Raw genomic sequence first — 18,415 nt, 5'->3', positions numbered from 1 at the left:
TAAGCAATTCTAACACAGACACAGACTGGGATAGGTCTCAACCTAAAAGGCTTGTTAAAAGAGGAAAGTCTTCAAAAGGCGCCAAAAAGATAGCAGAGATGGCGCCTGCCTAATATTCAAAGGGAGGGAATTCCACAGGGTAGGTGCTGCCACACTAAAGGTCTTTTTCTATATTGTGCAGAACAAACCTCCTCATGAGATGGTATCTGCAGGAGGCCCTCACCTGCAGAGTGCAGTAATCGGCTGGGTATATAAAGGGTAAGACGGTCTTTCAGGTATCCTGGTCCCGAGCTGTATAGGGCTTTGTACACCAAAACTGGAACCTTGAACTGCAAATGGGCAGCCAGTGCAATTCTTTCAGCAGTGGGGTGACATGTTGGCAATACCCTACCCCAGTGGGCAGTCTCACTGCCTCATTTTGCACCAGCTGCAGCTTCCAGACCAACCTCAAGGGCAGCCCCACATAGAGCGCATTACAGTAATCCAGCCTGGAGGTTACCAGTGCATGGACAACAGTGGTCAGGCTACTCCGGTCCAGAAACAGCTGTAGCTGCCTCACCAGGCGAAGCTGGTAAAAGGCTTTTAGTCACCTGATCTCAAAAAAGGCTTTATACAGGCCATTTCAGAGTGTCCAAAATGGCACCAGCCATGTGGACTCTGTGCTCAAGATTTACTCCAGCCAAGCCATGAGTCCATCATGGAGACATTGAAGAAAGAGGGTCCACCTACCACTTGAGATGTGAACTAATCAATTTTTTACAAGACACACAGAGAGAAAGAGACCCAGGGGCAGGGCTTATGAAAAGCCAATCAGAAAAGCTAATGCTATGATGACATTTTAATTCCCAGGGTATAGTCTGAAGGCACATGAGGCCACCACCTTGCTGAAGCTAAACTGGTCTGGGTCTGGTCAGTGCCTGGATGGGAGACCATCATGAAACCAAATGTATGCCAACTTGGGTTCCATGACAGAAGAAAGACAAGATATAAATGTAAATAAATAAATACATCTAATTAGGGTTATGCAAACAACTAGGTAGGATAGAATTTCTATTTGAACCCCACTATCTGTCAACATGGCTAATTAAATTGGAAAAGTCCAGAAGAGCAGCTTTGGGGTTGCCTACATTCCAGACACAGCAGTATGCATAACAAGACAGATAAACAAGCTTTCCCATCTTCCAAGAAGAGTTTGAGCACTTGTAAAATGGAAGCGAATAGATCTGCTTAGCTAGGTTCACTGCAAGACATGGTGATGGCCCCTAACTTAAGACATGGTAAGTTTGTGGTGGATAATTCTCTCACGGCAATTCATCCATAGCACCTGAACAGAACTTCAAGTTCAGGTTCAGTAAACGTCTGGATATCAGACATTGGACTGGCTCCAGAAGAAGTTAGCTGAGCTTAGAAAGTCACCTTCATGGCTTGCTTGAAAGTGCCCAGAAATATCTGGCTGGGAGAGGCTTCAAACAGTGGGAAGGTTGGGCATTTGCCAGGCCCATCACACTAAGAATGCTATCATTTCCACTTTGCACAGTCCTCAATGTTCACTGCATGTTTTGTGCTCAAGAGCCCCCAAAATCCTGGAGCCAACACTGCATCTGGCTAATTAATCTTGGAACCAAAATCTCTGCTAGATATACTTTGTCTGATTCAGCAAAGGCAATCCTTATGTTCTTTGTTAGCAGAACAAAAGAACCAGACGCTTAGGGAAACTGATTTTATTTTTTCTCTGCAGTTATCTGAGAAAAATGTTTCCTTGGGATTGAGTGGTAGAGCTGGCTAGAATTCTTTATTTGAAAATGCATTTGTATGCTATCCTCCAAGATAGCTACTTCCAATAGCTAACTTAACAGTAATCATAAAATCAATATCTATCTATTTCTGTATCTCCCAGAACATAAGAAAACTCTGCTGAATCAGGCCAGTGGCCCATCTAGTCCAGGATCCTTTTCTCACAGAGGCCAAGCAAATGCCTGTGGGAAAGCCACAAGCAGGACCTAAGCGCAAGAGCACTCTCCCCTCCTGCGGTTTCCAGCAGCTGGGATTCAGAAGCACACTGCCTCCGATGGTGGAGGTAGAATGCAGCCATCAGGGTTAGCAGCCAATGATGGCCTTATCCTCTTTTAAAGTTGATGGCCATCACTGCCTCTTTACGCACTGCATGAAGTACATTCTTTTGTCTGTCCTGAGTCTACCTCTATTCAGCTTCACTGGATGTTCACGAGTTATCAGAGAGAGAGGGGGGAAATTCTGTCCACTTTCTCCATGCCATGCATAATTTTATACACTCCTCTCATGTTGCCTCAGGCAGGGCATGGTCTGAGAAGAACACATGGAGCAGCCGGTTTTCTGGAGCAAAACACGACTGGCTCTGGTCAATGTCTGGACGGGGGGACTACATGAAAGCACCTTTGAGCTCCACATGGAAGAAAGATGGCAAGACATAAATAAATAGGAAGTTTTGGTATTCATAGCATTTTGTGAAATAAATAGTATCTTGGTAAATAAATACCAGGAATGCACAAAAGCTCAAACAGCATAAGCTATTAAAAACCAAGTCAGACCATAAAAATATCAGAGGCAGCATCTTTCATTCCCACAGAATCTTTATTGTATGGGGAAAGGGCTTAGTAGTAGAGCATCTGCTTTGAGTGCAGAAGGTCTCAGGTTCAATCCCCAGCATCTCCAGGTAGGACTGGGACAGGCGCCTGCCTGAAAACCTGGAAAGCCGCTGCCAGTCAGTGCTGACAATACTGAGCTAGGTAGACCAATGGTCTTAATATAAGACAGCATTCTATGCTCCAGGAACAAAATAATTTGTCAGCAGATTAGAACCAGCTTAGGTGAAGTGCTGGAAGGTCTGAGCAAATCAGAAAAGGTCTTCACCTGGTGCAGAAAAGATATTTAAATTGGCACCAGGCAAGCCTAACTGGGGAGGCTATTTTACATGCAGGGTGCCATAAATGACTAGTTGCCACCCACCTGACTCCAGAAGGAGTACTTGGGGGAAGACTCATGACGACAGTGACGGCTGGTGGCTCCATGTCAGCATGGCAATGGAGTCCACTCTGGGTTTTAGTGCAAACTTTCAAGGAGTTGTCCATAGGCCAATATATAGCTGTTTTTAGAAATGAAAACTTGTACTGTTTCCTTCTGATCCTTTAGCACCTGCAATAATTTAGCATTTTTCTGGCAGCTTGGAAGATAGGTCAAAGAACAGTTAATGTAACTCATAGCTCACCTGGTGCCTTATCTGGGGGGCTAACGAGCCTGCATTGCCAGCGAGTAGTCTGATGTGCTGCCAGGAAAAGTAGCTCCAAGATGTCAAGATGTTCTGCCTGTTAGTAGTGCTAATTAGCACAATGTCTTATCCCTTTGATTTTGCGAAAACAAGACAATCAATCAAATGCTATGATGCTTCATAAATCATTGTGATGCTTGTAAACAGGTATGCTGTATAATCACCTTTGATGCCCAGCTTGATTGTTCAGACTGCTCAATGTTTGTGCAAGACCTTGCAGTCTGATCCATTGGGTACGCTCACTGTAAGTTACTCAATAAACTCTCATTGAAAGCAAAGCTGAATCTGCCTTATCGTCTCCTTGGTATCTCTGAAACCTGAAAGGCCACGGCCAGGGAATACAGTGTCCAAGGTGCTTCAGCAGGTAGGGTTGGGAAAGACTCCCTGCCTGAAACCATGGAGAGCTGCTGCCAGTCAGTGTAGACAATACTGGCTAGCTGGGTCAATGGTCTGGCTCTGAATAAGGCAGATTCCTATGTTCCATTGAGGCCATCTCCAGTAACAAAGCTGGAACTAGCCACACACCCTGACTACAAGCCTGTGGCCCCTTTAGGGGCATTGCAGCCCATCCAGAACAGGTTGGACATCACTCGTCTGGTCAGACAAAACACCCACCAACAATACATCGTCTTGTCAGGACTGAGCTTTGCTGACTCTCATGCAGACACAGTTTCAATGTTCTCAATTCCTCATCCAACTCAGATTAAAAGGAGAAACAGATCTAGGAATTATCAGCATGCTGAAGACACCTTATTCCAAATCTGGGACCCAAGTTCAAATACCTGTTTGGCCATAACATTAATGGGTGTCCACTGAACAAGTGATCTACCATGCAGACTCAGCTTCCCCTATCTGTAAAATGGGCACTTTGGGGCTTTTCTTGATGAGCAGTGAACATATTCATCTGACACCAATTCAGGGACAATAGCACAATATTCAGTCCACACTTAACAGGTTTTTTGGGGGGGGGGCAGTTTTGCTGCAAGCAAGGGGATAAATGGACTGCTATTTTCCCCCCACCCTCCTTCAGAAAAATACAGTGAGCCTGCAGTGCACCCCACCTATGAGAAGGGGGAACATGCAGCTTTCAATTCACCAATTATATTATTTTTCAACTGCAAATAAAATAGAATATGAGCAAAAGGCCCCCCAAATGACGGGATGTTGCTATGCTGGGAGACTATAGCTGTCATGCTAATCATCACTCTTTTAAAAAATTCTGTGTAAGCAGCATTCCTGCACAGGAGAGGTAGAACAGAGGTGAGCATAGCCTTCTAAAGTATTCAACATGAAAATTAAGAGTTTTTTCCCCTAGGTTTTACCACTCCTGCACGTGATAGCGGAGGGGGTGGGTGAGGGATGTCCATTCAGAAGAAACAAAGGGAATTTAGGATCATACTGGACAGTCTCTGGTGCAGCAGATCTAGAGTTGCTGCATTCAAAAAAGAAAAAGGAAAAAAGCCCCCAGGTGAATCTTGCACAGGCAAACAATAAGGGTGAGAATGGGAAGCGAGGACAAAAGACACATCAGAGGAGGACGAGGTTGACCATGCCATTGCACCAGAGGGCGTTGCAAGGTGAACAGCTTACAGACATAAGGAAATGTTCCTGGCTTCGTTTGTCAGCTGTAAAACAGGCAGAGCAATGCAACTCATGGGAAGCCGGCGGAAGGGATACCGCAGAGGACAAGCCGGCGGGAAGCTCTGCAGCATCCATTTCCTGTTCAGGAGCCTCTGGCTCCGCCAGGTACTACGCACATGAGCAATAAAGAAAACCTGGCTCTCACGAACAGCCTGACTGGTGAGTAAGCACTTCCCATTGACTTCCATTAGCATTATTTTCTTAGACCAACCTTCTCCTCGGCATAACTTTGGCTCAGAGCAGGACCTGCAAGAGCACTCCAAATGGGAGTTGGATGTCGCATAAGCCCCTCCCCTTCAGCTCCTCCTCTGACATCCCCCCAGAACGCCCCTTTTTTGGGCCTTACACCGGCTTCCACTGGCACCCCTTATGCCAGGCTGAGCATCCTGGTGGACCTCCAGCAGAGCCAGCAGGGTCCCAGCTCCATCGTGGTGGACAGGCTTCTGCCGGCAGAGCCACATTTTATTTATTTATTACATTTCTACCCCACCTTTCTTTTCATGACTGAAACCCAAGGCGGCTTACATATGGTTCCCGGGCAGTCTTCCATCCAGGCACTGACCACACCTGACCCTGCTTAGCTTCAGCAGGGTGCTGGCCTCATGTGCCTTCAGACCATAGCCTGGGACATGGAGCAGGGACACTGCTGGCTCAGCTGGGGGTGCACCATGTCCAACTCCCCTCAGCCCAGCATAGATACAAGCTGGATTGCACCCTAAGGATTCAAAACCTCCTGGGAAAGGGTTTCCACTGACCTGGAAGTTCTGTCTTTGTAATCCACTCTCTCTAACCCTGCCTACCTCTGCATAAAACTCACATTTTTCCATGAAGCTTTTGGACTGACCCCTTAAGTCTCATCCTTAACTAAAACTAGAGCCTTAGTACGCATCTGCAGTCTCTTCCTTTCATCCTTTATTAGAGCCTTCCCCAGCCTCCAGATGTTTTAGACTACAACTCCCATCAGTCCTAGCCGGTGGCTGCTTTATTACCTTCGCCTCTTCTTTTGCTGTTTTCTGTATTGTGGACATTTTGATTGTAAATTAGGAACCTGTTCGTGTTAAGATTTGCCATATATATGCACCTTAGAAATAAGAAAAACAATGATCCTAGATCAAAGAATCATAGAATAGTAAAGTTGGAAGGGGCCTATAAGGCCATCAAGTCCAACCCCCTGCTCAATGCAGGAATCCATATCAAAGCATTCCCAACAGATGGCTGTCCAGCTGCCTCTTGAATGCCTCCATTGTTGGAGAGCCCACTACCTCTCTACGTCATTGGTTCCATTGTCGTATGGCTCTAACAGTTAGGATGCTGGATCATTGAGGAAAAAGCTCTGTGGTTATGCACAGAGGAAGTCTTTTTCTTTATGCCGCTTGCTGATGTAAAAGAGGGGAGTTACTTGTAAGGGCAGGGACTCTGATGTGGAACATGGGCTTCCAGGGCTACCTCTGGCTGAAACTAAACTCTTACTTTAAGCATTATCAGAAACAGACAAACAGTATCTTTCAGACACTGAGCAAAGAGTGATATACAAGGCAGCAGGAAATGAATGGAAGGCTAAGCCCTCGCAGTTTCCCGATGGCTTCAATAGTTGCAATTGCCTAGCACCTTGGTTAGAGTCTCTCTCTCTCTCTTTCTTCAGCCCGGCTCATGGAGAGCCTTACTTATTGCTCAGAAGTGAGCCTAAAGTAAACTGGACTGATGCTGCCAAGTCAAAAATATAGGAACAGCCCGCTAATGGCAAACAATGTAAACACTCTGGCTCTCAATGCAAATAACTTAAAGTAAGATTCCCTGGCATCAATGGGTTGTATTCAGCCAAGTCCTATTCAGAGTAAACCCATTGAAATTAATGAACCTAAATTACTCATGTCCATGAACTAGGTGAATACCACCTAATGGGGTCAAGAGCTCAGTAGTTTTGGACTGGGGAACAGTTTTTCTATTCACCACTCACTCTTTCACACAACATGAATACACATTGTGTGTTCTCTCTCTCTCTCTCACACACACACACACACACACACACACAATTCCCCCCCCCCCCGATGCTCATAAGAAAAGCCGTAGATATTTTACCATTGCTTTGCCATAGGGACACGTAGCTGCTACTACAACATGTATCTAATCGGACACTTACCACACAATTTCAAAATGGGTGACCACAAGATTACCCAGTGCTGATGGCTTACCTTTGAGCCATTCTTTTGTCTAAACAAGCAAGGCGGTTAAAGGGTGGATTTCCTTCTTTTCTGCGATCATACCCATTCATTAGCAAAAAAAGCCACAACCAATGATCCTCCCCCCGCCCCCTTGACATTAGGCAATGTTAAAGGGACAAAGCGGAGCGTGGTCATTCCTTCTGGATTAATCGATAAAGAGACTTTAATCTTGCAAACGCCCCCAGAGCAAGAATGACATTCTTGGAACAGAAAGGGAATTTTCAAACCACTGAATCGAGCTATTCCGACCTCTGAATCGCATATCTTAATTTTAAAGCGGGGAGGGGAAAACACTGGGCTTCGGGGGGGGGGCAAACCGGACAAACCAGGGCCTGTATTATGAACGAATCCCCTTGGGAACAGACAGACAGAACAGCGACGACCCTTGCGTGAAATAAGGCTCTCCCGTTTTGTGCAAACAAAACCATCTCCAGTGGGGGGTGCGGAGGGCGTGGGGGGGGGCAACTTACCCCAGATCAGAGTAAACAGATGGGCTTTGGGAAGGAGGAAGAGGGAATAGACCGCTCCGGCGTGGAGCAAGGCCATAAGGATTACATTCCTCCAGACAATCGCTTGCCTCTGGTCCAACTTTCCCGGCCGACGATCCCGCCGAGGTGCCTTCTCTTGCCTCGCAGGAGGGCAGTTTTGCGTCTCCATCTCTCAGGCTGCGGGCTCCTGCCTTGGACATGGCCGAAGGCAGAGAAATCAACACGCGAGGGCTGTCAAACGGCTGAGAGAAGAAGCAATGCGCTTCTTTAGGGTTTTTTTTAATTGGGGGCGACGAATGGCGACGGCTTGGCCTTTCTGCCCTCCTGCTTTGGGGTCGGAGGTCTTTCTTCTCTCTCTCTCTGCCCCCCTCCCTTCCCCACCTCTGCTCCTTCTTCTCCCGAGTTCTTGCCCTGCCTTCTTCTCGGGAGGGCTTTTCGAAGATGCTCTACGGGGACAAGGCACGGCTGGCAGCATCTGTTGCTGGCATCTCGTCTGTGCTGCTGCTGCTGCTGTGTGTCAGAGACGAACTCCGCACAGCAACAGAGGATGAAAAAAAAGGGGGGGGGAGAATGAGATAAAAAGACCTGCATAGCTACAGCCAATCAGAATCACATGCGGCGCTGTTAAAGGGGGGGGGGAGAGCGAGAGAGATACAGCATCTCTGCCTACTATGGCCATATATTGGCTAGACTCGATATATATGTGCGTGCATGTATATACACACATGTACATATATATTCAGTCTAGCCATTATATATATATTTTCCTTCCAACAAGGAAATAACACACTTGAGATAAAATATTTAAAAATGGGAATGGACTGCCTTCAAGTTGATTCCGACTTATGGCGACCCTATGAATAGGGTTTTCATGGTAAGCGGTATTCAGAGGGGGTTTACCTTCCTCTGAGGCTGAGAGGCAGTGACTGGCCCAAGGTCACCCAGTGAGCTTCATGGCTGTGTGGGGATTCGAACCTTGGTCTCCCAGGTCGTAGTCCGACACTCTATGCCACACTGGCTCTCAAAATATTTAAATGCAGCTGGTATTTAGTTTGGAGACAAGGCCCCTCTAGGCCTTCCCGACATAGCTGTGGATCTCTCTAGGTTAAAGTCACTGAACAGGTCCCCAAAATCCTTCCCTGGATACCTCTCCTTGTCCATTCTGCCAAATATCAATTTTTTGTATACTTAACAAAAAAGACTTTGCCCTTAAGATACTGGATTCAAAGAGATGGATCGTCACTGGAGTTTTCGTTTTTGTTTTAAAGATGCATTTTATTGTTATAATGATGAATTGAATGTATCTAGCTGCCCAGGGGTTACTGTTAAGGGGTGGTCCCCAAGGGCTGAAACCCAAGATCACTCGTGCTGGGCTCCAGATTCCTCTGCTCCTTCTCTCCCCCCACCTTTAAAAAAAATTAATTTTAAAAATCTTGCTTACACAGCTGCTGGGAACATTGCAAAGTGCAGTGTTGGTGGGATGGCAGCCATCCACCATCTTAATTTGCATCTATGCATATGGATTAGCAACTGCAAATTGTGTGCAAATGTGCCACGGGCCTTTGCCAAGTCTTTTAAGAAGCCAGCCATGCCTCTGTGGTCGAGGTGGACAAACCTGTTAATTTAGATTCTCCAAGTTTCACATTTTTCCAGTAAAATTCTGTTCTCCACAGTTGTGCAGCAATTCACGATTCTTTATATATAAAAATATCATAAATAATCATAAGGATTTAGCGTGAATATCTCCTAATATAAACATTTTTTGCAAACAATTTTTTTCTAAATATGCACATTTTTTCAAATACTTTAATATAATGTATTTAGGTTATTTCACTAATATATGCATTTGTAGTATATTTATTTATTTATTGTATTTGTATACTGCCCCATAGCTGAAGCTTTCTGGGCGGTTTACAACAATTAAAAACATTAAAAACAAATATACAAATATACAAATTTAAAAACACATTTTTAAAAAACAATTAAAAAACACATGCTAAAATGCCTGGGAAAAGAGGAAAGTCTTAATGTTGCACCGACCTGGCATCAGGGAGATCATTCCATGCATTTTGAACACATTACTTGGCTGGAAAACTGCATCACAAAATTCAGAAAAGGGCGCATTTTGAATTATGGCGGTGTTTTGGTTTCCATATTGTTTCAAAAAGAATTAATTTGGTGGGTTTGCATTTAAATGTGAACTGAACTAAATTTCTTCCCATCCTTACTCTGGAGGCACCCATCAATAAATATTCCCATCAACAAGATAATGTTTTAAAAATACAAATATGATTAAAATCAACAAGAATAGCACAAAATACAGATTGCAGCCACAGTCATGTCCATTAACTTCAGTTGGTTTACTTTGAGGAGAATTAACACTGAATATCACCTGATGAGTGTGGGGCACAACCATGTTTCCCTGAGGAGGGAATTCCATAATCAGGGTACTGCCACCGAGAAGGCCCTGTTTCAACTTTCGTTTCAACAGAGATGCCATAAAATAGTTTGGATTAATAAAAACCTGGGGGAATAAAAATGTCTTCACCTTCATTTGACATGGACTCCAATTTAATATTAAAGATAAGAAGAGTTATTGTTTTTAGTATAGGGTACAGCTACAAAAGAATGGTACCAGTGTTTGAGGGCCAACAGATACCCACTACCTTACTTACCCTTTCTTTCTCAGTTTAAAATCTGGAGGAATGAACAGAGGAACATACTGAATTATTGAGATTTAATCTTAACTGCTGCATTAACATGGCAGCCAATTACCTACCTGGCTAAGTTCAAAGTGCTGTTTTTTGCGTATAAAGTTCTATACAGCTTGGGCCAGGATAATGGAAAGATCACCACTTATATACCCAATCGATCAATCACTCTGCAGGTGAGGGCCTCATGCAGATACCATCTTATCTTATATTCACTAATAGGCAAAAAAACCCTTGTGGTTTAAAAACGTACCTATAGCCAAAAGATATTTCTATCAAACTTTAAAAAGCAGGAAAACATTCTACCGTCGCCCACATAACAGGTTACAGTGTGTGCTTGCTTGTGGTGTTGTGCCTACAAACATTTCTCTGGTTTGAAAATGTGACCACAGGCTCCAGAAAGTTGGCAACCCCTGAAGTAAGCTGACACTCAATACGGAGCTGTTCAGCTACCTAGCAACAGTCCAGAGCAACTCTCCCTGCTGCACATCGGCTGGGTCATTGCTTACAGCTGGCACTTCTCCCTCCTCTCAGACAGCAGACTCTGGTTCAGTCTAGTTAGTTAGGAATTAACTCAGTGAGGAAGATGGCTGAGACATGACAGTTGGTGGAGTTGGAAGTAAAAGTAGTTCTGAAGGATTTTTTCTCCTGTGCACGCCTGACCTAAGAAAGGCCAACTTCTATGTTGTCAGTCACCGTTTACAAGGAAAGCAATCAAATTGTTGTTTCACCTGTTATTATATGTTTGTGGTGTTGTATGTGGTGTTTATGTTCAGTTTACTCTCAATGAATTTGAGGCCATTCTCTGTGTGCCTCCTCTGAGGGAGGTGCGGAGGATGGCGACATGAGAATGGGCCTTCTTAGTGGTGGCCCCCGCTTATGGAAAGCTCTCCCCAGAGAGGCACATTTGGTGCCATCATTATCTATTTTAGGCACCAGGCAAAAACATTCCTCTTCTCCCAAGCATTTGGCTCTTCATTTTTTGATGGCTTTTAATGTTGTGGCCACTTTTAGGGGGTGGCTTGTTCCACCATCTTATCCATGTATTGTTTGTGTGTGTGTGTGTGTTAGTTTTATATTGGTTTTTAGTCTTTTTATTGTATGTCACTTTGGGTTCATTTTGATGAAAAATAGTGGCTGATTTATTTATTTAATTACAATGAAGTATTTTCAGTTTCTCCCCCCCCCCCCCGGACTCCTCCTGCTTTATCCCAGGCATTCTGCTAACATGGAACCCTCTCGATCTTACTGGACTACAGTTCCCATCATCCTTAGCCACTGACCATGCTGGCTCGGCTGATGGGAGTCTGACAACATCTGGAGAGCTCCAGGGCTCTGCATCCCTGCTTTATAAAGCTGAGGAGTGTTGTTTGATATGGGTAACCTGTGGCTCTCCCAACTCCCATCAGCCCAGTCAGTATGGCCAGTGGCTAAGGATGATGGGAACTGTAGTCCAGCAACATTTGGAGGGCCACATGTTCCCAAAGTCTGTTCTACCTGTTTCTGTGGGAGTTCTTGTGAAGAAAACCAAGCTTTCCTCAGATTATGTGCCGATAGGTTTATCTGAGAAGTGACAGTATGAGACAGGGATCTGCCATGGGTAGGGTTACCAACCGTACTCTTTTAAGAGTACATGTACTCTTTTTGAGATGGTGCAACAGCATACTCTTACTTTTCACTTATCGAAGCCAAATGTACTCTTTGAAATGACAAAATGAAGGCAACCCTAGCTACGGGAGAGTGGATGGCTCCTGAAGTTAAAGCTTAAAAGTCTGTGGTCAGCCCAAAACATTCCTTAGTTTGAGTTGCTAATAATTGGGCTTTTGAGTTTTCTGCACATATGTAATTTTAATTTGTAATGTGGAAGCGGACTTGTGCAATCCCAGCCCGGATGTTAACTGGTGTGAAAAACTGAGAAATCATTCATTTGCTCCATTTCTAGCAATAGATAAAGCTAAACGAGCTTTATCTGAAATAAGCTGAAATCTCTGTGCCAGAGGGTTGACCCTGAGAAACTGAGAGTCAGCCTGAGGTTCCCACACCAAGAGAATATTAAACTTTCCAAAAGGCAATCCTGTTCTGCAGCTGCAAAAGGAAGTGATGGGGAACCTATGGTCTTCCAAACATCGCTCGCTACACTTCCCATTGTTAGCCATGCTGGCTGGGGCTGACGGGAGTTGGAGTCCAACAATATATGGAGAGCCACAGGCATACCCATCCCTGGGAACGGGTAAATTACTTTGCATAAAACAAATGGCATATCAAACCTTTTTCTGTTGGGTGGTACTAAGTAATTGGGACACAGAATGGGTGTAATCGTCTTGGGGAACCGGGGTCACATCCATACCATACATTTAAAGTTGTATAAGAGCGCTTTAACAGTCATGGCTGTCCCCAAAGAATCCTGGGAACTATAGTTTGTTAAGGGTGCTGCAAGTTGTTAGGAGACCCTTAAACTACAGTTCCCAGGATTCTTTGGGGGAAGCCAAGATGGTTAAAAGTGGTATAAGAATACTTTACATGTATGGTGTGGACGTAGCTAATGAATGGTGCTATGGGTTTATAGCCATTCTGTGTTTTATTTTATTAAAGGCAGTTTTTGAAAGTTTAGTGTACCTCGCCTGGGAGATGATCGCTGCCCAAGCCTATTCAGCAATACTTCATGGCTAGGTACAGCCATGAACATCAAAACTCAGTTGTCTTTCTACTAGCACTGCTGAAATTTGTCCTCCAATTTCTTGAAAGATTCCTTCCTCTGCAAAACAAAAAGGGGAGGCTTCCGTTCTTCTGCCTTATTCTTGGTGCACTTAAAAATTTTGGTGGATGTGAAGTTTTTTGCTGACCTTACTGTTGCCACATAGTGTGTAGCCTCTTTTCTTTCCAGTAAACATCTCTCAAGCACTCTGTAGTCTCTCCAGATGCCCATGCTTCCTAATCTGAAAAGGCTTCATGGAAGGAGTTACTTCAAGATGCCTTCCTTGGGCTTGAATTAAAGTGCAGGCACCTGGGAAGGCTGCAGAGTGAAGACCACTGTTGAGATTATTTGTAGAATCAAAGAAAGGACACCTATAAATATCTCTCGGCAACATCAAAAGATAAATTCAACAAAAATCCTGAGCCACACCCATGAGTTTACTGAAACTCTCCCCCCCTTTAATTTTTGAATGCAGTGTCAGAAGGATCACCTGTTCCCATAATTATCTGCCTGTGCACCGAGATCATCATTGGAGGCCATTCTCTGTGTGACCATGGAAGCTGAGATATGGTTGGTGAAAATGAAAGGGCCTTTTTAGCAGTGGTCCCTCATTTATGATTTATACTCCCAAGAAAGAACTTGCCTGTTGCTGTCATTAAATGTCTTTTCAGCTGCAGGCAAAGATCTTTAATATTCTTACTGGCTTTTCAAATCTGAATCTTCTAACCATCTCACTCCCTGGAAGGTGGTTAATTTTGTCTCATCTCATAAGGATTGTTTTACAATTGTATGTTTGCATTTTATTTTATTTTTTTGTTATATGCTGTATAGTGTCCAGGGAATGTGAAAGTTATTGATGAACTAATACAGCGAACATGTAAATAGTTTCAGATTGTCTTGCTATTCCATCTCAATCTACTTGAGGGATGGGAGACACATGTCTCCAATAACCAGAAGCCTGTCAGACAGGGTGCTTCCAGACTGTTACTATTTTCGGATGGGATTCAATGACATACTGGCAAACTCAGTTTGTGCAATTATAGTTGACTGAGCGGTCTTGCCCAACAAACCTGCTTCCCCAAAAGATTGGAAAGTGATGGGAAAATGTGCTGGAAAGTGTAGGATAACACCACTTGCTTGGGCACAATGTCATCTAATCTCCTCGCAAACAAATTAGAATGAATGCTTATTAAATAGCCAACGCCACCTATCTCCCTGCAAACATCTCAGGATGAATGCTCAATAAACAGGTCATCTGAAGTAATCAGAAATCTCCTGGAAGTATGGGACATTGCTAGGCTTTTAGTATAGGGAAATATAGGCAGTGTCATATAAGAGTTAAATAAGAGGAGGAATTCCTCTATGGCAGTAGTGGCTTGCCCAGTGGGGTGGAGCTGCAGAAATAGCTTCCAGGTAAACCCAGATATATATCCATTTCCCATCTTCCCTTATAATTTGTAGACACGGGCAAATACTGAGTTTGTCTTAATTTCATTCAATTTGAGGCAATGGTCATGACTGTAATTTGTTTTAACTACTTCTAATATTGAATTTTAAATTATAGTAACCCGCCCTGCGACCTCCTGGTGAAGGGTGGGTAACAAATTAATTATGATGATGCCCCACAGGCTTGGCTGGTGCACCTGATGAACTTAGCATATGCCTGGACATGCCTCACAATCCTTTTCAACACAAAAAGATTGCTTGACACACAAGCCAGTGTGCGTTCCCCTAAAGGTGCAGAGTTTGAAAACCATCGTTCTGAAAACTGACATACACAAGGTGTTCAAAAGATGCCATCAATCCAATACTGTGATTATATCACTGACTCATGGGGACTATGCTGTCTGATCTATCAAAAGCAACTTTATTACCATGTTGATGAAGTTCCTCACAAATTGTTCTGATCTCTGATTATAGAATGAATCAATTCCATGGGAAGGAGGTGTCTACATTTTTTTAAAGCATATCTTCATGGGGACTGATTTAAATAAATATCCATGTGGCCCAAAGAAAGCAACGCTACTGAACTATTAAGCAAGCTGAAAATTAAATTAAACCTTCAAATGTGTTGATGGGAATTAAGAAGAAGGAACAACTCAGCACACATAAAATAGAATCTGGAACTTTTTAATTGGTTGATGCAGAGGAATGTGGAAAAAAATCACTTCTGAGGTCAGCCTTACACACAAACTCCCCTCTCTTTTCTGTCTTTAAAAGTCCCTTTCAAAGCAGCAGGTAACATGCATTTAAAATGGGCAGTATGGGGTGGCGTAATTAAATACACTTATCTGTAGATAAGAATAACAAAAGATGGGAGAGAAAGAATTAGCACCAGGACTCACTGGCCCTTCTAAAATGAAGCTCATCTGTGCAAGGGCAGAGGGGTGGGGTGGGGTAAGAGAACATGACATTGAGGTGACCAGCTTTCTATCGCATCTTGCTCTAAGGGCCAGGGAGCGATCCATTTTACACGCCACTTCCAAAGCAACATGCTTCTCTGCAGAAACCCACTTCACACACCCAGTTTGTTGGCCTGGGTGAGGACTACTTTCAGCACTGGCATAAAGGCAGACGTCTCACTGAAGTTACTAGTGCTGACTATGTGGGTATGGATGTTCAGCCCCTCTGTATAGTTCCTGGTTTCAATGCTCCTGGCAATGTTGTGCAAACCGTTGATTATCGTTGGGGAGAGCTGGAACAAAGAAGAAAAAAGAATAGTATAGAGAAGACATCCCTTGCACATGGATAGCTGCTCCAAGCTGGCCTCACCCCAATATTTTTGGCCCCAAGCACCCCATTTAAAGTGGCTAAATGGTAACTCTAGAAATCTGTCCTTATCAACACCTGCAGTACATTTTTGTTGTTGTTAAAAGCTGTTGCTTGTTTGCTACAGTAGCAACTGATCTTGCCTGACTAGGCAAAGGCAGCTGCTATTGGAGTAAACAAACAACTTCTTCAAAGGACAGCCGCAAGTGCCAATGACAATGGGTTGATCGAAGGCATTGACAGTAGCCCTTTCCCATGGCACAGGTGTGGGGGCTAAGCCAATGACCACAGATGATGGGAGATGTAGATCAGCAACATCTGAAGGGCCAAAGGTTCCCTGCATAGGATCTTGCTCCAACCAGACAAGAGTTGAGAACGATGTTGGATGGGTGACCTGCACCATTCCAGAACTTGCCCTACCCACATTACATAGGAAACTGCCCTATACTGAGTCAGACCACTGGTCCATCTAGCTCAGTATTGTCTACTTTGACTAGCAGTGGCTCTCCAGGGTCTCTCCCAGCCCTACCTGGAGATGCCAGGGGTTGAACTTGGGATCTTCTGTATGCAAGGCAGATGTTGTACCACTGAGCTATGGCCCATGCCTTTGTAGAGTGTTGGAACTGAGCTGCTGAGCCAATTGTGGAGGGCTCTTCCAACACAGAATGAAATGCCATGAAACCTTGTGTCCTGGACAATATGTCAACTGGGGCTTGAATGTAAAAATTTCTTAGTGCTTTACACAAAGAGTTGTTTTTTATGATGTGACCCCACCAGCATCTGTGCAAGTGGCGCCACCGTGTGCAACCCACCTAGTCAGAGCCAGCGTAACTCTTAATGCCAGATGCTGCAGGTGAGGAATGGGGCACCTGTGGCTCTCCAGATGTTGCTGGATTCCAATTCCCATCACTGTTGGCCATTTTGGCATGGGTTGATGGAAGTTGGCATTTAACAACATCTGGAGAGCCACAGGCTCCCCACCCCTGCTGTAGGCTAAGCCATCCTCTGTTGATACATCTTCTACTTAATTGGCCACTGCAGAGACAAGAGTGCTGAAGCAGGTAAGATGGATCCTCACACCTGATCTGCCTCAGGGACTTCTTATGCTGTTTAAAAGTGTCTTATGATTTTAAGCAATGACTTGAGATTCCCAGGAGCCAAATGCAAAGCAAGTCCCAGTCTTGCTACATGTCTAATTCCATGCTGCCTTCTTTCCTACAGAACCTTTTGGGTGTTGAGATCGGCAGAGAGGCCCTTTTGGTAGTTCCACCACCCCTGGAAGCTTGGGTGGTGGTGGCCCAGGACAGGGCATTCTCTGTGGCAGCCCCTAAGCTGTGGAACTCCCTCCCCAGCAACGTGCATCTGGCAACCTCATTGTACAACTTTAGGTGAATGCTGAAGATGCACCTCCTTACCCTCCCTTTGACACCTGAGATGTGTATTTTTACGAACTACTCTATCTTGTGATTCTGGTTGTTTTTATTACTGTATTTTAAGGTTGCTGTAATCCTCCCTGGGACCTCTAGGTGAAGGGTGGGCAATATATGCTATTAATAACGCCGCCACCAACAATAACAACAGGTCAGGCCGTTTAAACAGCCAGCTGCTACATACAAAACTACCTCATGATGACATCACCTCAAAAAGGACACCGAAATCCAGCCATGAAGGGCATTTACTTATTCTTTAAAATGTCACAGGCCCGCCCCGTAGCACAGCAGTTATTCTTATCTAGCAGCTCTACCATTTTTTAAAAAAAGTTTGAAAAAAGAGAAAAAAAGTGAAAATAAATAAAGGAAGACTGGAGCATGATCTGAAGACAAAAGGAAGCAGTTCAACTGCTGAAGTTTAGCCCTGACCATCTTGGGGGGAAATGGAAAGAAGCTGCTCTGAGCAACACAGAAGAAATGCAGGGTAGTTCTAAACGGCAATTATAATTTTATAAATAATTACAAATAAAGCTTACTGTTTGATCTCTAAGTTTATCATACAGAAACTCCAGGCGTTTGTTGGCATCATCTAGTTTCCTCTTGGTTTGCTACAAAAGAGGACAGAACACAGGAAAGTTAATGGAAAAGTTTATCAGATTTTACCAATGCAAGGCCAGGGCCTTATTAATATGTGCTTTGAAATGCGTAAAGTCTATCTATGGTGAAAAAAATGGAACCGCATAAGCCAGCTCTGGCTCCTGAGACTGCCTTGCATTCACACAATGGAGGCAGCCAAACAGTGGGGGTTCATGCCTGTAGGATCTGATGCTCGTAAGCCCAACCCTTATCCCACCAAAATCTGGAGTAGAGATCATGCAGATCTGGCCTCCCGGTATGCAGACACAAGGCAGATCTTCTCCCTCAAGCCCCGACACCACACACGTTGAGGTATGTGAGAGAACTGAAAACATGCAACATGGAGGGTTCCATAACTGGAGTTCTCTCTTGCTACTATTTTCATGACAAGTCACAAACTGCTTCCCACCATTGATTTAATGCTTCGCAGAAGCCAATCTCTTTGGACACATACATCTTGCACTGCGCAGGGCTGTGCCTTCTCCCTTCCCTGCAGTTTCTGGCTTTTCCCACCTGTCA

General features: G+C 44.3%; 2 protein-coding genes and 1 long non-coding RNA gene across 22 annotated transcripts in view; 1 reads left to right on the top strand and 2 right to left on the bottom strand.

Annotated features, from left to right (window-relative positions):
- Positions 1 to 8,178, bottom strand: part of SCD5 (stearoyl-CoA desaturase 5) — a 56,579-nt gene extending 48,401 nt beyond the window's left edge. Inside the window, 2 exon segments of the mRNA XM_061583188.1 lie at positions 7,638 to 7,759; positions 7,761 to 8,178. Coding sequence (XP_061439172.1) covers positions 7,638 to 7,759; positions 7,761 to 7,855 — 217 coding nt within the window. The 5' untranslated portion in view covers positions 7,856 to 8,178.
- LOC133363775 (uncharacterized) lies at positions 5,015 to 17,817 on the top strand. Its single transcript, XR_009757757.1, has 3 exons — positions 5,015 to 5,104; positions 13,537 to 13,631; positions 17,052 to 17,817. It is a non-coding gene; the product is annotated as an uncharacterized LOC133363775 (long non-coding RNA).
- The window catches only part of SEC31A (SEC31 homolog A, COPII coat complex component), an 83,640-nt gene continuing 80,400 nt past the window's right edge, over positions 15,176 to 18,415 (bottom strand). For all 20 annotated transcript variants that reach the window (XM_061583167.1, XM_061583168.1, XM_061583181.1 and 17 more), the window contains 2 exons: positions 17,797 to 17,868; positions 15,176 to 15,756 (listed from right to left, as the gene is read on the bottom strand). In XM_061583167.1, coding sequence (XP_061439151.1) covers positions 15,577 to 15,756; positions 17,797 to 17,868 — 252 coding nt within the window. In that variant the 3' untranslated portion in view covers positions 15,176 to 15,576. The remainder of the gene's footprint in view (positions 15,757 to 17,796; positions 17,869 to 18,415) is intronic.

The sequence above is a fragment of the Rhineura floridana genome, chromosome 9, assembly GCF_030035675.1.
Source record: "Rhineura floridana isolate rRhiFlo1 chromosome 9, rRhiFlo1.hap2, whole genome shotgun sequence".
Classification (NCBI taxonomy): domain Eukaryota; kingdom Metazoa; phylum Chordata; class Lepidosauria; order Squamata; family Rhineuridae; genus Rhineura; species Rhineura floridana.
This window is presented reverse-complemented; position numbering and strand designations above follow the sequence as displayed.